The sequence below is a fragment of the Tachysurus vachellii genome, chromosome 21 (genome assembly GCF_030014155.1).
Source record: "Tachysurus vachellii isolate PV-2020 chromosome 21, HZAU_Pvac_v1, whole genome shotgun sequence".
NCBI lineage: Eukaryota > Metazoa > Chordata > Actinopteri > Siluriformes > Bagridae > Tachysurus > Tachysurus vachellii.
The window spans coordinates 940,553-958,052 of record NC_083480.1 but is presented as its reverse complement, the minus strand read 5'-3'; the positions used below and the strand labels follow the sequence as shown (position 1 = coordinate 958,052).

At 45.1% G+C, this 17,500-nt stretch overlaps 2 protein-coding genes across 3 annotated transcripts in view; both read right to left on the bottom strand.

The window, feature by feature from the left end:
- Nucleotides 1–10,835, bottom strand: part of wipf3 (WAS/WASL interacting protein family member 3) — a 15,151-nt gene extending 4,316 nt beyond the window's left edge. Inside the window, exons 1-3 of one of the 2 annotated variants that reach the window (XM_060857095.1) lie at nt 10,679–10,835; nt 2,312–2,396; nt 1,567–1,696 (exon numbers count right to left, since the gene is read on the bottom strand). In XM_060857095.1, the coding sequence (XP_060713078.1) occupies nt 1,567–1,696; nt 2,312–2,380 (199 nt within the window). In that variant the 5' untranslated portion in view covers nt 2,381–2,396; nt 10,679–10,835. Of the gene's footprint in view, nt 1–1,566; nt 1,697–2,311; nt 2,588–10,678 lie in introns of those variants that run through there. The other variant, XM_060857096.1, reaches the window with a different exon arrangement.
- Nucleotides 10,836–13,158: 2,323 nt separating this feature from the next.
- On the bottom strand, nt 13,159–15,845 carry LOC132837439 (proline-rich protein 15). Its single transcript, XM_060857108.1, has 2 exons — nt 15,550–15,845; nt 13,159–14,472 (listed from the first exon to the last, which is right to left on the bottom strand). The coding sequence occupies exon 2, from the start codon at nt 14,457–14,459 to the stop codon at nt 14,070–14,072; it is 390 nt and encodes a 129-aa protein (XP_060713091.1). The 5' UTR covers nt 14,460–14,472; nt 15,550–15,845; the 3' UTR covers nt 13,159–14,069.
- Nucleotides 15,846–17,500: the final 1,655 nt, after the last annotated feature.

Genomic DNA, 17,500 nt, shown 5'->3' with positions numbered 1-17,500 from the left:
GCACTGTGAGTGAGTGTGTGTGTGTGTGTGTGTGAGAGAGAGAGAGAGAGAGAGAGAGAGAGAGAGAGAGAGAGAGAGAGAGAGACACTGTGTGTGTGTGACACTGTGTGTGTGTGTGTGTGTGTGTATGTGTGTGTGTGTGACACTGTGAGTGTGTGTGTGTGTGTGTGAGAGAGAGAGAGACACTGTGTGTATGTGTGTGTGACACTGTGTGTCTATGACACTGTCTGTGTGTGACACTGTGAGTGTGTGTGTGACACTGTGAGTGTGTGTGACACTGTGTGTGTGACACTGTGAGTGTGTGTGACACTGTGTGTGTGTGTGACACTGTGTGTGTGTGACACTGTGTGTGTGACATTGTGAGTGTGTGTGACACTGTGTGTGTGTGACACTGTGAGTGTGTGTGACACTGTGTGTGACACTGTGTGTGTGTGTGAGACACTGTGTGTGTGTGAGACACTGTGTGTGTGACACTGAGTGTGTGTGACACTGTGAGTGTGCGTGACACTGTGTGTGTGACACTGTGTGTGTGACACTGTGTGTGTGTGTGACTGTGTGTGTGTGACACTGTGTGTGTGACACTGTGAGTGTGTGTGACACTGTGTGTGTGTGTGACTGTGTGTGTGTGACACTGTGTGTGTGACACTGTGAGTGTGTGTGACACTGTGTGTGTGTGTGACACTGTGTGTGTGTGTGACACTGTGGGTGTGTGTGACACTGTGTGTGTCACTGTGTGTGTGACACTGTGTCTGTGTGTGACACTGTGGGTGTGTGTATGTGAGAGAGAGAGAGAGAGAGAGACTGTTACAGATCAGCCTGGGATTATAGTCAGTGTTGAATGTTTTCTCCTCTCACTTTCTTTCCCATTGTAATGTTACTGTAATTCTGTACAGATGCTGAGCCTCGCTCAGGAATGTTTCCTTATTATCAATACACACTTCACCAGAAGTGCAGTAACACAGGTTCACACTGGTTAACTGGTTTTTCAGGTCCATTATCTGCTCTGTAGTGTGATGTCACGCTGAGTATATACAGAACTCTCTATACAGAACTAAATTCCAGTGTCTACGTGAGTGTGAGCATCTCCTCCTCCTGTGTATGAATAAACATTCATTCCTGCATTAAAGAGCCTGAAGTGAACACGTCATGATGTGACGTGGTAGAGGATGTAAGGTGAGACATCTACAGATCTACCAGCTCCAGTTAGACTCTGTGATACTAAAGAGGAGATGTGAACTCCATGTGGTCTTTTACATCACTACAACATTTATCAGACTGTATATTTATAATCACACCCCCAGTGTCACCCAGATGAGGATGAGGTTCCCCTTTGAGTCTGGTTCCTCTCAAGGTTCCTTCCTTTACCATCTAAGGGAGTTTTTCCTCCCCACAGTCACCTGAGTCACCTCAGACTTGCTCATTGGGGATAAATACAAACACATTTAAATATAAATCTAATATTAATCTAGAACTTTAGTATTATATTAATCTTTATATTATTCTTTATATTAACCCTTTGTTCTATGTTTATGTTCATACAAATAAATTGAACTGAATTGAACTCACTGTTGAGGCTGGGAGCACTGCGGTCATTGACCTGCATCACCTTCTTCAGTCTGGTTCCCTTCTGGATGTCTAACAGTAGTGCGCTGCGGCCTCCTTCACAGCACTGGATTTTAGGATGCTCGGTTTGGGACTGGGAATGAAATCAACAGAGACATGAGCTGAAAAAAGGAGTATAATGAAACCGTGCTATGTAGAGAAATGAATATGTACATGCCTTGTTCCTGACCCTGTTCACAGCGTGTTCCTGACCCTGTTCCTGACACCATACTGTATGTCCATAATGCAGTGTGATGCCTGATGTCTCTTCTGACCATTCATAAGCTAAACAACTAGCTTTGTCTTAAAGCATGTCTCTAGGCATGTACAGTGAATCTGTACTGTAGTATGGATCCATGGGCAATGAGGTGTATGTTAAAAGACACACAAACAGGACACACACACACACACACATATACCAGAGTTGGTGCTACACACAGAGACATCTCAAATGAAACATAAATTAACCAGGAGTCAGAAAATGTGACACTGCCGAGCGTCACCTGCCACTGTGTGTGTGTGTGTGTGTGTGTGTGTGTGTGTGTGTGTGTGTGTAATTTTAACTCTAATTAATATTGCATATCTGTCCAGGTGGTTTGCAGGGTGAATATGTTAATGTTAAGTGACTGAACACATAAAGTCGGGTTAACTGTTTACTACATCTTACATTTATATTGTCTTGTGTGTGTGTTTGGTGTGTGTGTGTTACCTGTAGGACAGCTGGTGGGGGTGGTGGGGGTAGTGGGGGTGGAGGAGGAGGAGGAGGAGGGATAGGCATGTTGGCTCATATACACCTGCAAAGAGCAGACATACTTTACAGATTTAAAACTATTACAAACCATCTACACTTTTGAACCTTGAAATCCTCAGATCTTTTTTTTTCTTCTCTTTCTGGCTCTGTCTTTCTTTCATTTTGCATTTCTAAGCAAAATAATACTATACTGATAATACTACTGGTCCAAACATCAGCACAACCACTATGAAGTCTATTGTTTCTTCATTCCACCCCAGCCCCTGTTCTCCTAAAACACTAGTGCAGGAAATCCGTCCATCGTGACAACGGGAACTCTGCTTCCTCTCCAGGGTTCTCCTACAATGGCCAGAAGAACTTGCTCTGAAAATGACAGCAAGCCTCTTTTACCCCTTCACTATCCACTGTGTAACCTTACAGGCTGTAGTGAGAAGAGTTGAGGGGCTTCTTCCCAGAGCCAGAGGCATCATTTAACAATGGAGTATATTGTTTGAGATCTCTGGCAAGCCCACAGTCTTACAATGGAAGAAGCAAACCAGTGTGAGGCGAAAAACATCGTTGAGCAACGGAGCAGTGAAATTCCTCAACAAATCTACTTGTTATTTGTCAGCGTGTTCAGCTCTCTAGAACACACACACACACACACACACAAGAGGACAAGACTGAATAATAAACCTATGATTAATGAAGGATGTGAGAAATTAAAAGTAATAACTGAGCTCCTGAAATGTTTCATGAACTTGTGTTTTTGTGTTCTGGGAAAGTTACTGAACAGAAAAAAGTGTTCTAGATGAAAACAGGCTGTTTCTTAACAACAACTGAGCAATTCTCCAGAGCCTCATTAGGGACGTACACAGTGGAGATGACGCACACCTTTCTCCTGAAGGTCCTGTGTGAGGAAAGGTGAATGTGCTTGTGCTGTAGTGTGAAATATCATACAGAAGTAACACAACTGTGCTGGAACAAGACACTACTGTATGCAGAATGAGCTGCAATGACAAATGTGAAGTCTTGTCTCTGGACAGGATGACGACAGAAAAGTCAATAAAAACAAACCAAAGTAAAAAAGTCACAGCACACAGTGTATAGTGTTACTGCTAGATGTGTTACAGCACACAGTGTTACTGCTAGATGTGTTACAGCACACAGTGTACAGTGTCACTGCTAGATGTGTTACAGCACACAGTGTTACTGCTAGATGTGTTACAGCACACAGTGTACAGTGTCACTGCTAGATGTGTTACAGCACACAGTGTACAGTGTCACTGCTAGATGTGTTACAGCACACAGTGTACAGTGTTACTGCTAGATGTGTTACAGCACACAGTGTACAGTGTCACTGCTAGATGTGTTACAGCACACAGTGTACAGTGTTACTGCTAGATGTGTTACAGCACACAGTGTACAGTGTTACTGCTAGATGTGTTACAGCACACAGTGTTACTGCTAGATGTGTTACAGCACACAGTGTACAGTGTCACTGCTAGATGTGTTACAGCACACAGTGTACAGTGTCACTGCTAGATGTGTTACAGCACACAGTGTACAGTGTTACTGCTAGATGTGTTACAGCACACAGTGTACAGTGTTACTGCTAGATGTGTTACTGCACACAGTGTATAGTGTTACTGCTAGATGTGTTACTGCACACAGTGTACAGTGTTACTGCTAGATGTGTTACTGCACACAGTGTTACTGCTAGATGTGTTACAGCACACAGTGTACAGTGTCACTGCTAGATGTGTTACTGCACACAGTGTACAGTGTCACTGCTAGATGTGTTACTGCACACAGTGTACAGTGTCACTGCTAGATGTGTTACAGCACACAGTGTTACTGCTAGATGTGTTACAGCACACAGTGTTACTGCTAGATGTGTTACGGCACACAGTGTACAGTGTTACTGCTAGATGTGTTACTGCACACAGTGTACAGTGTTACTGCTAGATGTGTTACAGCACACAGTGTTACTGCTAGATGTGTTACAGCACATAGTGTACAGTGTCACTGCTAGATGTGTTACAGCACACAGTGTACAGTGTCACTGCTAGATGTGTTACAGCACACAGTGTTACTGCTAGATGTGTTACAGCACACAGTGTGCAGTGTCACTGCTAGATGTGTTACAGCACACAGTGTACAGTGTCACTGCTAGATGTGTTACAGCACACAGTGTACAGTGTTACTGCTAGATGTGTTACTGCACACAGTGTACAGTGTCACTGCTAGATGTGTTACAGCACACAGTGTTACTGCTAGATGTGTTACAGCACACAGTGTTACTGCTAGATGTGTTACGGCACACAGTGTACAGTGTTACTGCTAGATGTGTTACAGCACACAGTGTACAGTGTCACTGCTAGATGTGTTACTGCACACAGTGTACAGTGTCACTGCTAGATGTGTTACAGCACACAGTGTTACTGCTAGATGTGTTACAGCACACAGTGTACAGTGTTACTGCTAGATGTGTTACTGCACACAGTGTACAGTGTCACTGCTAGATGTGTTACAGCACACAGTGTTACTGCTAGATGTGTTACAGCACACAGTGTACAGTGTTACTGCTAGATGTGTTACAGCACACAGTGTTACTGCTAGATGTGTTACAGCACACAGTGTACAGTGTCACTGCTAGATGTGTTACACCACACAGTGTTACTGCTAGATGTGTTACAGCACACAGTGTACAGTGTTACTGCTAGATGTGTTACAGCACACAGTGTTACTGCTAGATGTGTTACAGCACACAGTGTACAGTGTTACTGCTAGATGTGTTACTGCACACAGTGTACAGTGTCACTGCTAGATGTGTTACAGCACACAGTGTACAGTGTCACTGCTAGATGTGTTACTGCACACAGTGTACAGTGTCACTGCTAGATGTGTTACAGCACACAGTGTTACTGCTAGATGTGTTACAGCACACAGTGTTACTGCTAGATGTGTTACGGCACACAGTGTACAGTGTTACTGCTAGATGTGTTACAGCACACAGTGTACAGTGTCACTGCTAGATGTGTTACTGCACACAGTGTACAGTGTCACTGCTAGATGTGTTACAGCACACAGTGTTACTGCTAGATGTGTTACAGCACACAGTGTACAGTGTTACTGCTAGATGTGTTACTGCACACAGTGTACAGTGTCACTGCTAGATGTGTTACAGCACACAGTGTTACTGCTAGATGTGTTACAGCACACAGTGTACAGTGTTACTGCTAGATGTGTTACAGCACACAGTGTTACTGCTAGATGTGTTACAGCACACAGTGTACAGTGTCACTGCTAGATGTGTTACACCACACAGTGTTACTGCTAGATGTGTTACAGCACACAGTGTACAGTGTTACTGCTAGATGTGTTACAGCACACAGTGTTACTGCTAGATGTGTTACAGCACACAGTGTACAGTGTTACTGCTAGATGTGTTACTGCACACAGTGTACAGTGTCACTGCTAGATGTGTTACAGCACACAGTGTACAGTGTCACTGCTAGATGTGTTACTGCACACAGTGTACAGTGTCACTGCTAGATGTGTTACAGCACACAGTGTTACTGCTAGATGTGTTACAGCACACAGTGTACAGTGTTACTGCTAGATGTGTTACTGCACACAGTGTACAGTGTCACTGCTAGATGTGTTACAGCACACAGTGTTACTGCTAGATGTGTTACAGCACACAGTGTACAGTGTTACTGCTAGATGTGTTACAGCACACAGTGTTACTGCTAGATGTGTTACAGCACACAGTGTACAGTGTCACTGCTAGATGTGTTACACCACACAGTGTTACTGCTAGATGTGTTACAGCACACAGTGTTACTGCTAGATGTGTTACAGCACACAGTGTACAGTGTTACTGCTAGATGTGTTACAGCACACAGTGTTACTGCTAGATGTGTTACAGCACACAGTGTTACTGCTAGATGTGTTACAGCACACAGTGTTACTGCTAGATGTGTTACAGCACACAGTGTTACTGCTAGATGTGTTACAGCACACAGTGTACAGTGTCACTGCTAGATGCGTTACAGCACACAGTGTACAGTGTTACTGCTAGATGTGTTACAGCACACAGTGTACAGTGTTACTGCTAGATGTGTTACAGCACACAGTGTTACTGCTAGATGTGTTACAGCACACAGTGTACAGTGTCACTGCTAGATGTGTTACAGCACACAGTGTACAGTGTTACTGCTAGATGTGTTACAGCACACAGTGTTACTGCTAGATGTGTTACAGCACACAGTGTACAGTGTTACTGCTAGATGTGTTACTGCACACAGTGTACAGTGTTACTGCTAGATGTGTTACTGCACACAGTGTTACTGCTAGATGTGTTACAGCACACAGTGTACAGTGTTACTGCTAGATGTGTTACACCACACAGTGTACAGTGTTACTGCTAGATGTGTTACTGCACACAGTGTTACTGCTAGATGTGTTACTGCACACAGTGTTACTGCTAGATGTGTTACTGCACACAGTGTTACTGCTAGATGTGTTACAGCACACAGTGTTACTGCTAGATGTGTTACAGCACACAGTGTACAGTGTTACTGCTAGATGTGTTACTGCACACAGTGTTACTGCTAGATGTGTTACAGCACACAGTGTACAGTGTTACTGCTAGATGTGTTACAGCACACAGTGTACAGTGTACAGCACACAGTGTTACTGCTAGATGTGTTACTGCACACAGTGTACAGTGTTAACGTCATCTACCATCAGGATGTCTTTCTGGGATTCATTCTAAAAGTACAGACACCAAACATTTCCCACACAAAGGCTGAAATGACACGACACACACTACATGTGCACCACATACACCTTGTCAGGTAACAGTGAAGCTCCCAGTGTGTGCTGTTAATAGTTCATGTCCTCTTCACTAGTGTTCTCTCACAATACACCTGATATTCAACACTTTCTCTAAGGGTATATATATTATATTTATTATATGTGTTAATCAGAGTTAACTCACTGCCCGAGTTTTCAGCACACAGCACTGAGATCCCACAGTGTTCAGCACACAGCACTGAGAGCCCACAGTGTTCAGCACACAGCACTGAGAGCCCAGTGTTCAGCCCACAGCACTGAGAGCCCACAGTGTTCAGCACACAGCACTGAGATCCCACAGTGTTCAGCACACAGCACTGAGATCCCACAGTGTTCAGCACACAGCACTGAGAGCCCACAGTGTTCAGCACACAGCACTGAGATCCCACAGTGTTCAGCACACAGCACTGAGAGCCCACAGTGTTCAGCACTGAGATCCCACAGTGTTCAGCACACAGCACTGAGACCTCACAGTGTTCAGCACACAGCACTGAGAGCCCACAGTGTTCAGCACTGAGATCCCACAGTGTTCAGCACACAGCACTGGGACCCCACAATGTTCAGCACACAGCACTGAGACCCCACAGTGTTCAGCACACAGCACTGAGATCCCAGTGTTCAGCACACAGCACTGAGATCCCACAGTGTTCAGCACACAGCACTGAGATCCCACAGTGTTCAGCACACAGCACTGAGATCCCACAGTGTTCAGCACACAGCACTGAGATCCCAGTGTTCAGCACACAGCACTGAGATCCCACAGTGTTCAGCACACAGCACTGAGATCCCACAGTGTTCAGTCCACAGCATTGAGATCCCACAGTGTTCAGCCCACAGCACTGAGATCCCACAGTGTTCAGCACACAGCAATGAGATCCCACAGTGTTCAGCCCACAGCACTGAGAGCCCAGTGTTCAGCACACAGCACTGAGATCCCACAGTGTTCAGCACACAGCACTGAGATCCCACAGTGTTCAGCCCACAGCATTGAGATCCCACAGTGTTCAGCACACAGCACTGAGATCCCACAGTGTTCAGCACATAGCACTGAGATCCCACAGTGTTCAGCACACAGCACTGAGAGCCCACAGTGTTCAGCACTGAGATCCCACAGTGTTCAGCACACAGCACTGAGACCCCACAGTGTTCAGCACTGAGATCCCACAGTGTTCAGCACACAGCACTGAGACCCCACAATGTTCAGCACACAGCACTGAGACCCCACAGTGTTCAGCACACAGCACTGAGAGCCCACAGTGTTCAGCACTGAGAGCCCACAGTGTTCAGCACTGAGATCCCACAGTGTTCAGCACTGAGATCCCACAGTGTTCAGCACACAGCACTGAGACCCCACAGTGTTCAGCACACAGCACTGAGAGCCCACAGTGTTCAGCACTGAGATCCCACAGTGTTCAGCACACAGCACTGAGATCCCACAGTGTTCAGCACACAGCACTGAGACCCCACAGTGTTCAGCACACAGCACTGAGATCCCACAGTGTTCAGCCCACAGCATTGAGATCCCACAGTGTTCAGCCCACAGCACTGAGATCCCACAGTGTTCAGCACACAGCACTGAGATCCCACAGTGTTCAGCCCACAGCACTGAGAGCCCACAGTGTTCAGCACACAGCACTGAGATCCCACAGTGTTCAGCACACAGCACTGAGATCCCACAGTGTTCAGCCCACAGCATTGAGATCCCACAGTGTTCAGCACACAGCACTGAGATCCCACAGTGTTCAGCACACAGCACTGAGATCCCACAGTGTTCAGCACACAGCACTGAGAGCCCACAGTGTTCAGCACTGAGATCCCACAGTGTTCAGCACACAGCACTGAGACCCCACAGTGTTCAGCACTGAGATCCCACAGTGTTCAGCACACAGCACTGAGACCCCACAATGTTCAGCACACAGCACTGAGACCCCACAGTGTTCAGCACACAGCACTGAGAGCCCACAGTGTTCAGCACTGAGATCCCACAGTGTTCAGCACACAGCACTGAGACCCCACAGTGTTCAGCACACAGCACTGAGAGCCCACAGTGTTCAGCACTGAGATCCCACAGTGTTCAGCACACAGCACTGAGATCCCACAGTGTTCAGCACACAGCACTGAGACCCCACAGTGTTCAGCACACAGCACTGAGATCCCACAGTGTTCAGCACACAGCACTGAGATCCCACAGTGTTCAGCCCACAGCATTGAGATCCCACAGTGTTCAGCACACAGCACTGAGATCCCACAGTGTTCAGCACATAGCACTGAGATCCCACAGTGTTCAGCACACAGCACTGAGAGCCCACAGTGTTCAGCACTGAGATCCCACAGTGTTCAGCACACAGCACTGAGACCCCACAGTGTTCAGCACTGAGATCCCACAGTGTTCAGCACACAGCACTGAGACCCCACAATGTTCAGCACACAGCACTGAGACCCCACAGTGTTCAGCACACAGCACTGAGAGCCCACAGTGTTCAGCACTGAGAGCCCACAGTGTTCAGCACTGAGATCCCACAGTGTTCAGCACTGAGATCCCACAGTGTTCAGCACACAGCACTGAGACCCCACAGTGTTCAGCACACAGCACTGAGAGCCCACAGTGTTCAGCACTGAGATCCCACAGTGTTCAGCACACAGCACTGAGATCCCACAGTGTTCAGCACACAGCACTGAGACCCCACAGTGTTCAGCACACAGCACTGAGATCCCACAGTGTTCAGCCCACAGCATTGAGATCCCACAGTGTTCAGCCCACAGCACTGAGATCCCACAGTGTTCAGCACACAGCACTGAGATCCCACAGTGTTCAGCCCACAGCACTGAGAGCCCACAGTGTTCAGCACACAGCACTGAGATCCCACAGTGTTCAGCACACAGCACTGAGATCCCACAGTGTTCAGCCCACAGCATTGAGATCCCACAGTGTTCAGCACACAGCACTGAGATCCCACAGTGTTCAGCACACAGCACTGAGATCCCACAGTGTTCAGCACACAGCACTGAGAGCCCACAGTGTTCAGCACTGAGATCCCACAGTGTTCAGCACACAGCACTGAGACCCCACAGTGTTCAGCACTGAGATCCCACAGTGTTCAGCACACAGCACTGAGACCCCACAATGTTCAGCACACAGCACTGAGACCCCACAGTGTTCAGCACACAGCACTGAGAGCCCACAGTGTTCAGCACTGAGATCCCACAGTGTTCAGCACACAGCACTGAGACCCCACAGTGTTCAGCACACAGCACTGAGAGCCCACAGTGTTCAGCACTGAGATCCCACAGTGTTCAGCACACAGCACTGAGATCCCACAGTGTTCAGCACACAGCACTGAGACCCCACAGTGTTCAGCACACAGCACTGAGATCCCACAGTGTTCAGCACACAGCACTGAGACCCCACAGTGTTCAGCACACAGAGATCATGTTACACTCAGTATGGCTTATAAATAGACCATGAGTAAATAGACCACAAACCTTCTTGTAAACTTTATCAGGTGCTCCTGTCCTCCTGCAATCCACACTGGACTTATTTAAACTTGAAGAACAGATAAAAAAACTCCCAGCTACGGTGCAGAAGTTATGGAGCTCTGCAGATCTTCATCACTGTCCTACACTATAGCGGTTCTCTCCGTGAGGCGCGCGCGCTCGCGTTGCATGACGCACAGAAGGCAGTGGGCGTGACGAGTGGGCGTGGCTACAGAGAATAAACACCATTCTCAAGGGCCAGTATTACAAATTACTGTATTCACCCCCTAGTGGTAGGAAAGTGTAATGAACACTGTGAAGAGTTCCTGAACACTAGAAAGAGTATGAAATGTGTCACAATGTCCACACTTTAAAAAGATTACGATAAAAAAACAGGTCATTTTGAGGTGATCAAGTTTCGAGGGTAAATATAACACACTTTGAGGTACTCAGTGTAACCTGTCCAAAAAAAAATAGTAAAATCGACTGGATTCTGGTTAAAAGTGTAATCTGTGGATCTAAACATGCAAATTTGTGCCAAAGTGAAGATGCAACAAGGTTGTTAATCATTAGCGTGCGACCCCTGTAGGACATTTTGGGTATTAGCCATTTCCATCTAAGAGCCCTTTCAGTTCAGATCTATTTAAAAAAGGTTCTATGGCTAAGGTGTAGAACATACAGTACCTGACAGAGAGCAGCTTGTCCTACACATAAGCCGCCATTAACCTTCAGCACACTCTCAATGTCACAGTATAAAACACGTATTATGTCAGAATCAGAATCAGTATCAGAAAGAGCTCTATTTCCAGGTATGTTTTCACTAGCAAGGAATTTGTTTTAGTGACAGAAATCGGGGTTAAAACCAAAAGTCTTAAGAGTTTTCCATAAATAATCGTGTTCTACTCGGTCAAATGCTTTCTTAAAAGGTCTCGAACCAGCGACATGTTGTTAAAAATGGACCTCCCAGGAACTCAGTAGGTTTGACCAGGATGAACGATGTCTTCGAGAACGCTTCCTAGTCTGGTTGCTAAAACGTTAGAGAGGAGTTTATAGTCACAGCATAAGGGCACAGGTCTCCAGTTTTTAATGTCAGCTAGATCTCCTTTTTTTGGTATTAATGTGAAAACTGCTCTCCTGCAACTCAGTGGCAGCAGCCCTCCCCTTAAACTATCATTTAGGACCTTCAGCAGGTCCTCACCCACTACGGCCCAAAAGAACTTATAGAACTCTGCTGGAAGTCCATCTATGCCAGGTGCTTTTCCACCCTCCATGCCCTGTAAAGCTTTCTGAAGCTCCTCTAGGGTTATTGCCCGACTGAGTGCTGTATCCAGGTTCTGCTCTGTGACTTGGTTCTCCTTATACTCATAGGTATAGAGTTTTTTATAAAACCTGACCATTCTTTGTCTCGAGGTTAAAAAAGAATTTTGAAGGTGCATCCATTTGGTCTGCGTTCTGGAAGCGTGATCTTACCAGTGCACCTTGTACTTTAAAGTCTAGGAGGTCTGACAATTTTTTCTTTTTAACTGTAAGGGTCTGATGTGCTCTTGTGCATTAGTTGACTATGAGGGATTGTAGTTCTGTGATTTCGTGGTCAATCGTTTTTAAAGATTGAGCCAAATCCCTCGTGACACTGAGAGTGTGCTGCTGACACAACTGCTGGGTTTTTATTTTGCCCAGGTCCCACCACTGCTGTAAGGACGTAAAGCAACTTTTTTCTTCTCTAAAATTGTTCCAAAAAAAGTTAAAAGTGTCAGTAAAATGTTTGTCATTTAAAAGAGCTGTATTAAAATGCACTCTTTGGTTTAATAGATTTTAAAACTGCTTTACATAAGACCAAACTTTGGTCTGAGAGACCAACAGGGCTAATAAAACTCTTAATCGTGCTTAAAAACATAAAACCTGTCCAACCTCACAAGAGACATAAAATTGTTAGGTACATGAGCCCATGTGTATTGTCTATCAGAGGGGTGAAGAGATCTCCAAACATCATTTAACTCATGTTTCTTAATGATATGAATTAGCCGTGTACGTGAAGGTGACGCACAGAGCTTTCTCTCAATCCAGAGAACTCGGGGTACTGAGATATTACTCAAGACAAACAAACAATAAATAAATAAAGAAAAGAAGGGGAAAAAAATCTATCAAGAAAACATGCACCGAGAGAGAGAGAGAGAGAGATAGAGAGAAAAATAGAGTGAACCAGAGAGAGAGAGACAGAGAGAGAGAGACAGACAGAGAGAGAGAGAGAATGCTGTGACACAGGACTTGTCAGGTGTAAAGATCACAGCCCCAGGCAGAGACACTAACATTACAGCACACATTAATAGCAGTAGCTCTGCAGGTCCTTTCTGACAGCCTCCTGCTCCACCCTTCACATTAATCACCCTTACGTCTTCACACACACATGAGTAAGAGATGTAGATCTGTACTGGTTTGGTTTGTTTGTTTGTTTGTTTGTGTACATGATTAATGCTATTAAAATCATAATGTGTTGATTATTTAGATCTTTTTATTTACATTGTCATGCATTTCAAAAATCGCAATAACAGATTTTTTTTTTCTTTAAGTGTTTTTAAAACCTATATTTAACTGTGAATCTAAAGATATAAACGTTCCTTCTGAACTCTGTATAACCTCCTTTTAACCCTGACATATCTGATCTATGGCACATTCACAGAGCTCATATCTCACAGCTCATATCACTCGATTCATATTCAATAATCTCCTTCATTAGTTATGTGTAGAGAGGTATAACTACGTCCATCCAGTTTCTATCATCTTTAAAGCTCTGTGGTCTGTCAGTAGTTTCTAAAAACAAATCTACATGTAACAAATATCATCTGATATAAACTTCATTTTCCTGCAAGCAGCAAAAATAGTAATCTTCAAAAACCCCATTTTTTTTAAGAGTGCAATTGTTTAACAGTCTTAATGTATAAACATTATATAAAATCCTTCATAAAATAATTTGATTCCCAAAATAAAGAAAGTGAACTAAAAAGTTAAAACTTCTTTTATAAGAGGACATGTGCTTGTGTCCCCCTGCTCTAGTGTCTGTCTAAGGAAGGGAAATACACCGGTCTAATGTCCATTTAGGAACAAGCTCAAGCCCTGAGTCCCCCAATGCACAGTGAAGAAATGGCTAGGCTGTAGGCTGGGTCCAGCTACTGAAGATGACACATTAGTCATCTTATTTTAAGTCACATACTACTTTTAGCTGCTCAGGTGTGTTTTACTGTCACATTTCCAGCTAATCATCCACACAATAAACTCTCCCACAGCCTCGAAGGGATGACACACTGATGTGGCTGATCACTGATCACAGTCACGGCTGAGGTTCTAAGTATACATCCAGTCCAGAGTCTGGGATTTCTAGCAGTGACATGCCTTAACGTCATGTTTAGTCCATGTTGCCTTTGCTCGGTGGCTCCTCCCTCTCTGTGTTGTCGTACTGGTCCGGCAGGCCCACACGTGTCCGCCGTTTCTCTTTGAAGCGGCCCGAGCGTGACACACGAAGGTTGCGGCGGTTTGCGCTCTCACTGAACGTCGGCTGCATGACAGAGTCGTCGTAAGTGTCATCGGCTAGAACGGCTTGTCCTCCTGCTGCTTGGGAGCTGGTCACTGAGGTGTTCCTCTGATCCGGAGCGCTGGAGATGGACACGGCTTGTGGGTTGGATTCGGTGGCCACGTAAGATGCCATGTCCTGCTCCAGGATCGACGCCGATTCTCTGGCAGCTTTCCTCCTCTTTCCCACGAAGGACCTCCACCAAGGAGCTGTCTTTTCCGTCATTTTGTTTCAACACCTGAACAGACAAAGAGGTCACTGTTGGTGTTGTCATGAGAAATTTATACAATTCTAATCCCCATTCTGAATGTTTTGTACTGGTTGCATATTTGAGCATAAATAGGTATTTATTGTCTCTGTACAACACATTCACTCAATGTATGAGCTGTGGCAATGGGCAAGGCCCAAGCATACAGAACTGTAATCATTAGACTATTTCTATTACATTTCCTTCCATATTTCATTTCATTTATTTATTTTTACAATTTGCCTTCTTTTCTTTCCCTTTCATCCTTCCAGCCATTATGCCCTGTCCCTGTACCCATAGTGACGCCACCAGAGGGCGCACCTCATAATATGGGAAACACCGATTAAAAAAGATGTTTAAAGTTTATATTACACCACAGTATAGTTACTATACATCTTCTGTATCATACAGTCCTGAAAAACTGTTAAGCTTACACAAAGTAAAGTCGCTAAAATTACTTATTAAAAAAGATCCAGTGAGAGAGAGAGAGAGAGAGAGAGAGAGAGAGAGAGTGAGAGAGAGACAGAGAGAGACAGAGAGAGAGTGAGAGAGAGAGACACAGAGAGAGACAGAGTGAGAGAGAGAGACAGAGTGAGAGTGAGACAGAGAGAGAGAGAGAGAGAGACAGAGAGAGAGAGAGAGAGAGAGAGAGAGAGAGAGAGAGAGAGAGAGACAGACAGAAAGACAGAGACACAGACAGACAGAAAGACAGAGAGAGAGAGAAAGCCACAGACAGACAGAGAGAAAGCCACAGACAGACAGACAGACAGAGAGACACACAGACAGATTTACCTAACCCTTATCCTGACAGATTTACATTTTCTCAGTTGACAGTCACTTTACCCAAAGCAGCTAACAGGTGCCCGAACAGTTAAAAGGTTAACAGGGACTTAAACCCACACACGTCTGATCTGAAAGCCTAGTGCTCTCTCTCTGTCTCTCTCTGTCTCTCTCACACACACACAAGCTAGTCGAAACCCTTCCGGGGTTTGTTTGTTTGTAGTCAGATTCCCGTGAGGTTTTAACAGGTAGTGATCATGATCTCTCGATCGTCTCACCTGGACTCACCTGGATGTGATGAAAGATAACACAAGATGTTCTAATGTCCAGGGCCTGGTGCTCCTGCGCTCCTCTTCTGCTGAACAAATCACCACACCACACACACTATACACACTATACACACTCCTGTGCTGCAAATCCTCTGAATTCAAACACACCCCGCTGGACGCTTTCATTGTTCATGATGTGCTCTAAACCGAAGCGAAATGAACCGGACTTCAGCGGTGTGAGCACTGGACCTTCCACCTAAGCAGCTTTATAGCTCCGATGTGTTTTACTAGAACCTGCCTGATTCCTCCTCCGAAACTAGCACAAACGCACCTGTCCTTTTCTCTGATTGGTGGAGCGCCAGGATCGGTCACGTGGTCCACGGACAGGTAGGCCCGCTTTGGGACTGAGAAGGAACGACGGTTGCCAAGGAAACGCGCGGCGAATCTGTGTCCTTCTTTCAGTTCGGCTTTGTGTGTGTGTGTGTGTGTATATATGTATGTGTGTGTATGTGAGACAGTGTGTGTGTGTTTGTGTGTGTGTATATATATGTATGTGTGTGTATGTGAGACAGTGTGTGTGTGTGTGTGTGTGTCCTGTGCTAGGTGGGGAGCATTCTTGAGGTTTCTAAATGAGCCCAACCCTTTACTACAATGTCACTGCTATTGATAGACGTGATGCAGGAGTTTAGACAAGCAGCTCACCTTCGTAGTCTTTGACGTGTTGTTTTTTTTCCGGGAAGTTTCATTGTGAAGCTGGTGCATGCAGTATATACACCAGAGGACACTTTCTCTGCCCCAGTGGGTACAAGGGCCTCATTCTGATTGGCTGTGGCTGCTGTAAACCCACAGCAGTGCAGAATGTAGGAAGTGGGTTCAAGGTGCACCACTGAGCCACTGGACCATCTTACACAGCCTCTATTAAACTTGTTTTTAAATTAAACGCTGTTTTTAAAGCAGACCTGCGGGACAGCAGCAGTAGTAAGTCTTTACTGAAGCCTTTATTCAAGGTAATTACATTGTCCATAACATCTGGAGCTGCTGAACAGTCTACAGTGCAGTGACTGGAGCCCTAACATGACAGCAGTGTAATGAGATTTTTAAATCATTAAATAAATCTAATACTGTATGTGACTAAAATGATACAGATGTGTGTTGGAGAAGGGGGGGTTGCTCCTGTATCATCCAGGAGAAATCATCAGACTAGTTTAGTTGTCCGAACTCGTTTTAGCTGCTATTGGATAAAAAGGTATTGTGTGTCACAGCAGACCTGTTTGTGTTTGCTAGCAGATATACGGCTAGACTGCACCGCTACGTCGTCTATCATTTAGAATAATGGTCTATGATAGGAAAAGTTCACTATTAACCAAGCAGTAATTATTGAGTCCTGCTCTATAACTACAGCTCTTGTGTTATAAATACTGTCATATGAACATTTACTTATCATCAACACAGTTATTAGTATGAGTTTCAGTTGTTTGAACACATCACAGGTGATATCAGGTATGTGGGCTGATATTCAGTACCTGAGTGAGTGTTCTGTTACTTTTATACAGCATTTCTACAAATAACAGATTAATCACAATAAATGCAGTGAAACACTGACACACACTGACACATACACTGAAACACACTGACACACACAGACACACACTCACACATACACAGACACACTAAGACACACACAGACACACTGACACATACACTGACACACACACACTGACATACACTGACACACACACATACACTGACATACGCTGACACACATACAAAGACACACACTGACACATACGCTGACACACATACACAGACACACACTGACACATACACTGACACACATGCACAGACACACACTGACACATACACTGACACACATACAAAGACACACACTGACACATACGCTGACACACATACAAAGACACACACTGACACATACACTGACACACATACAAAGACACACACTGACACATACG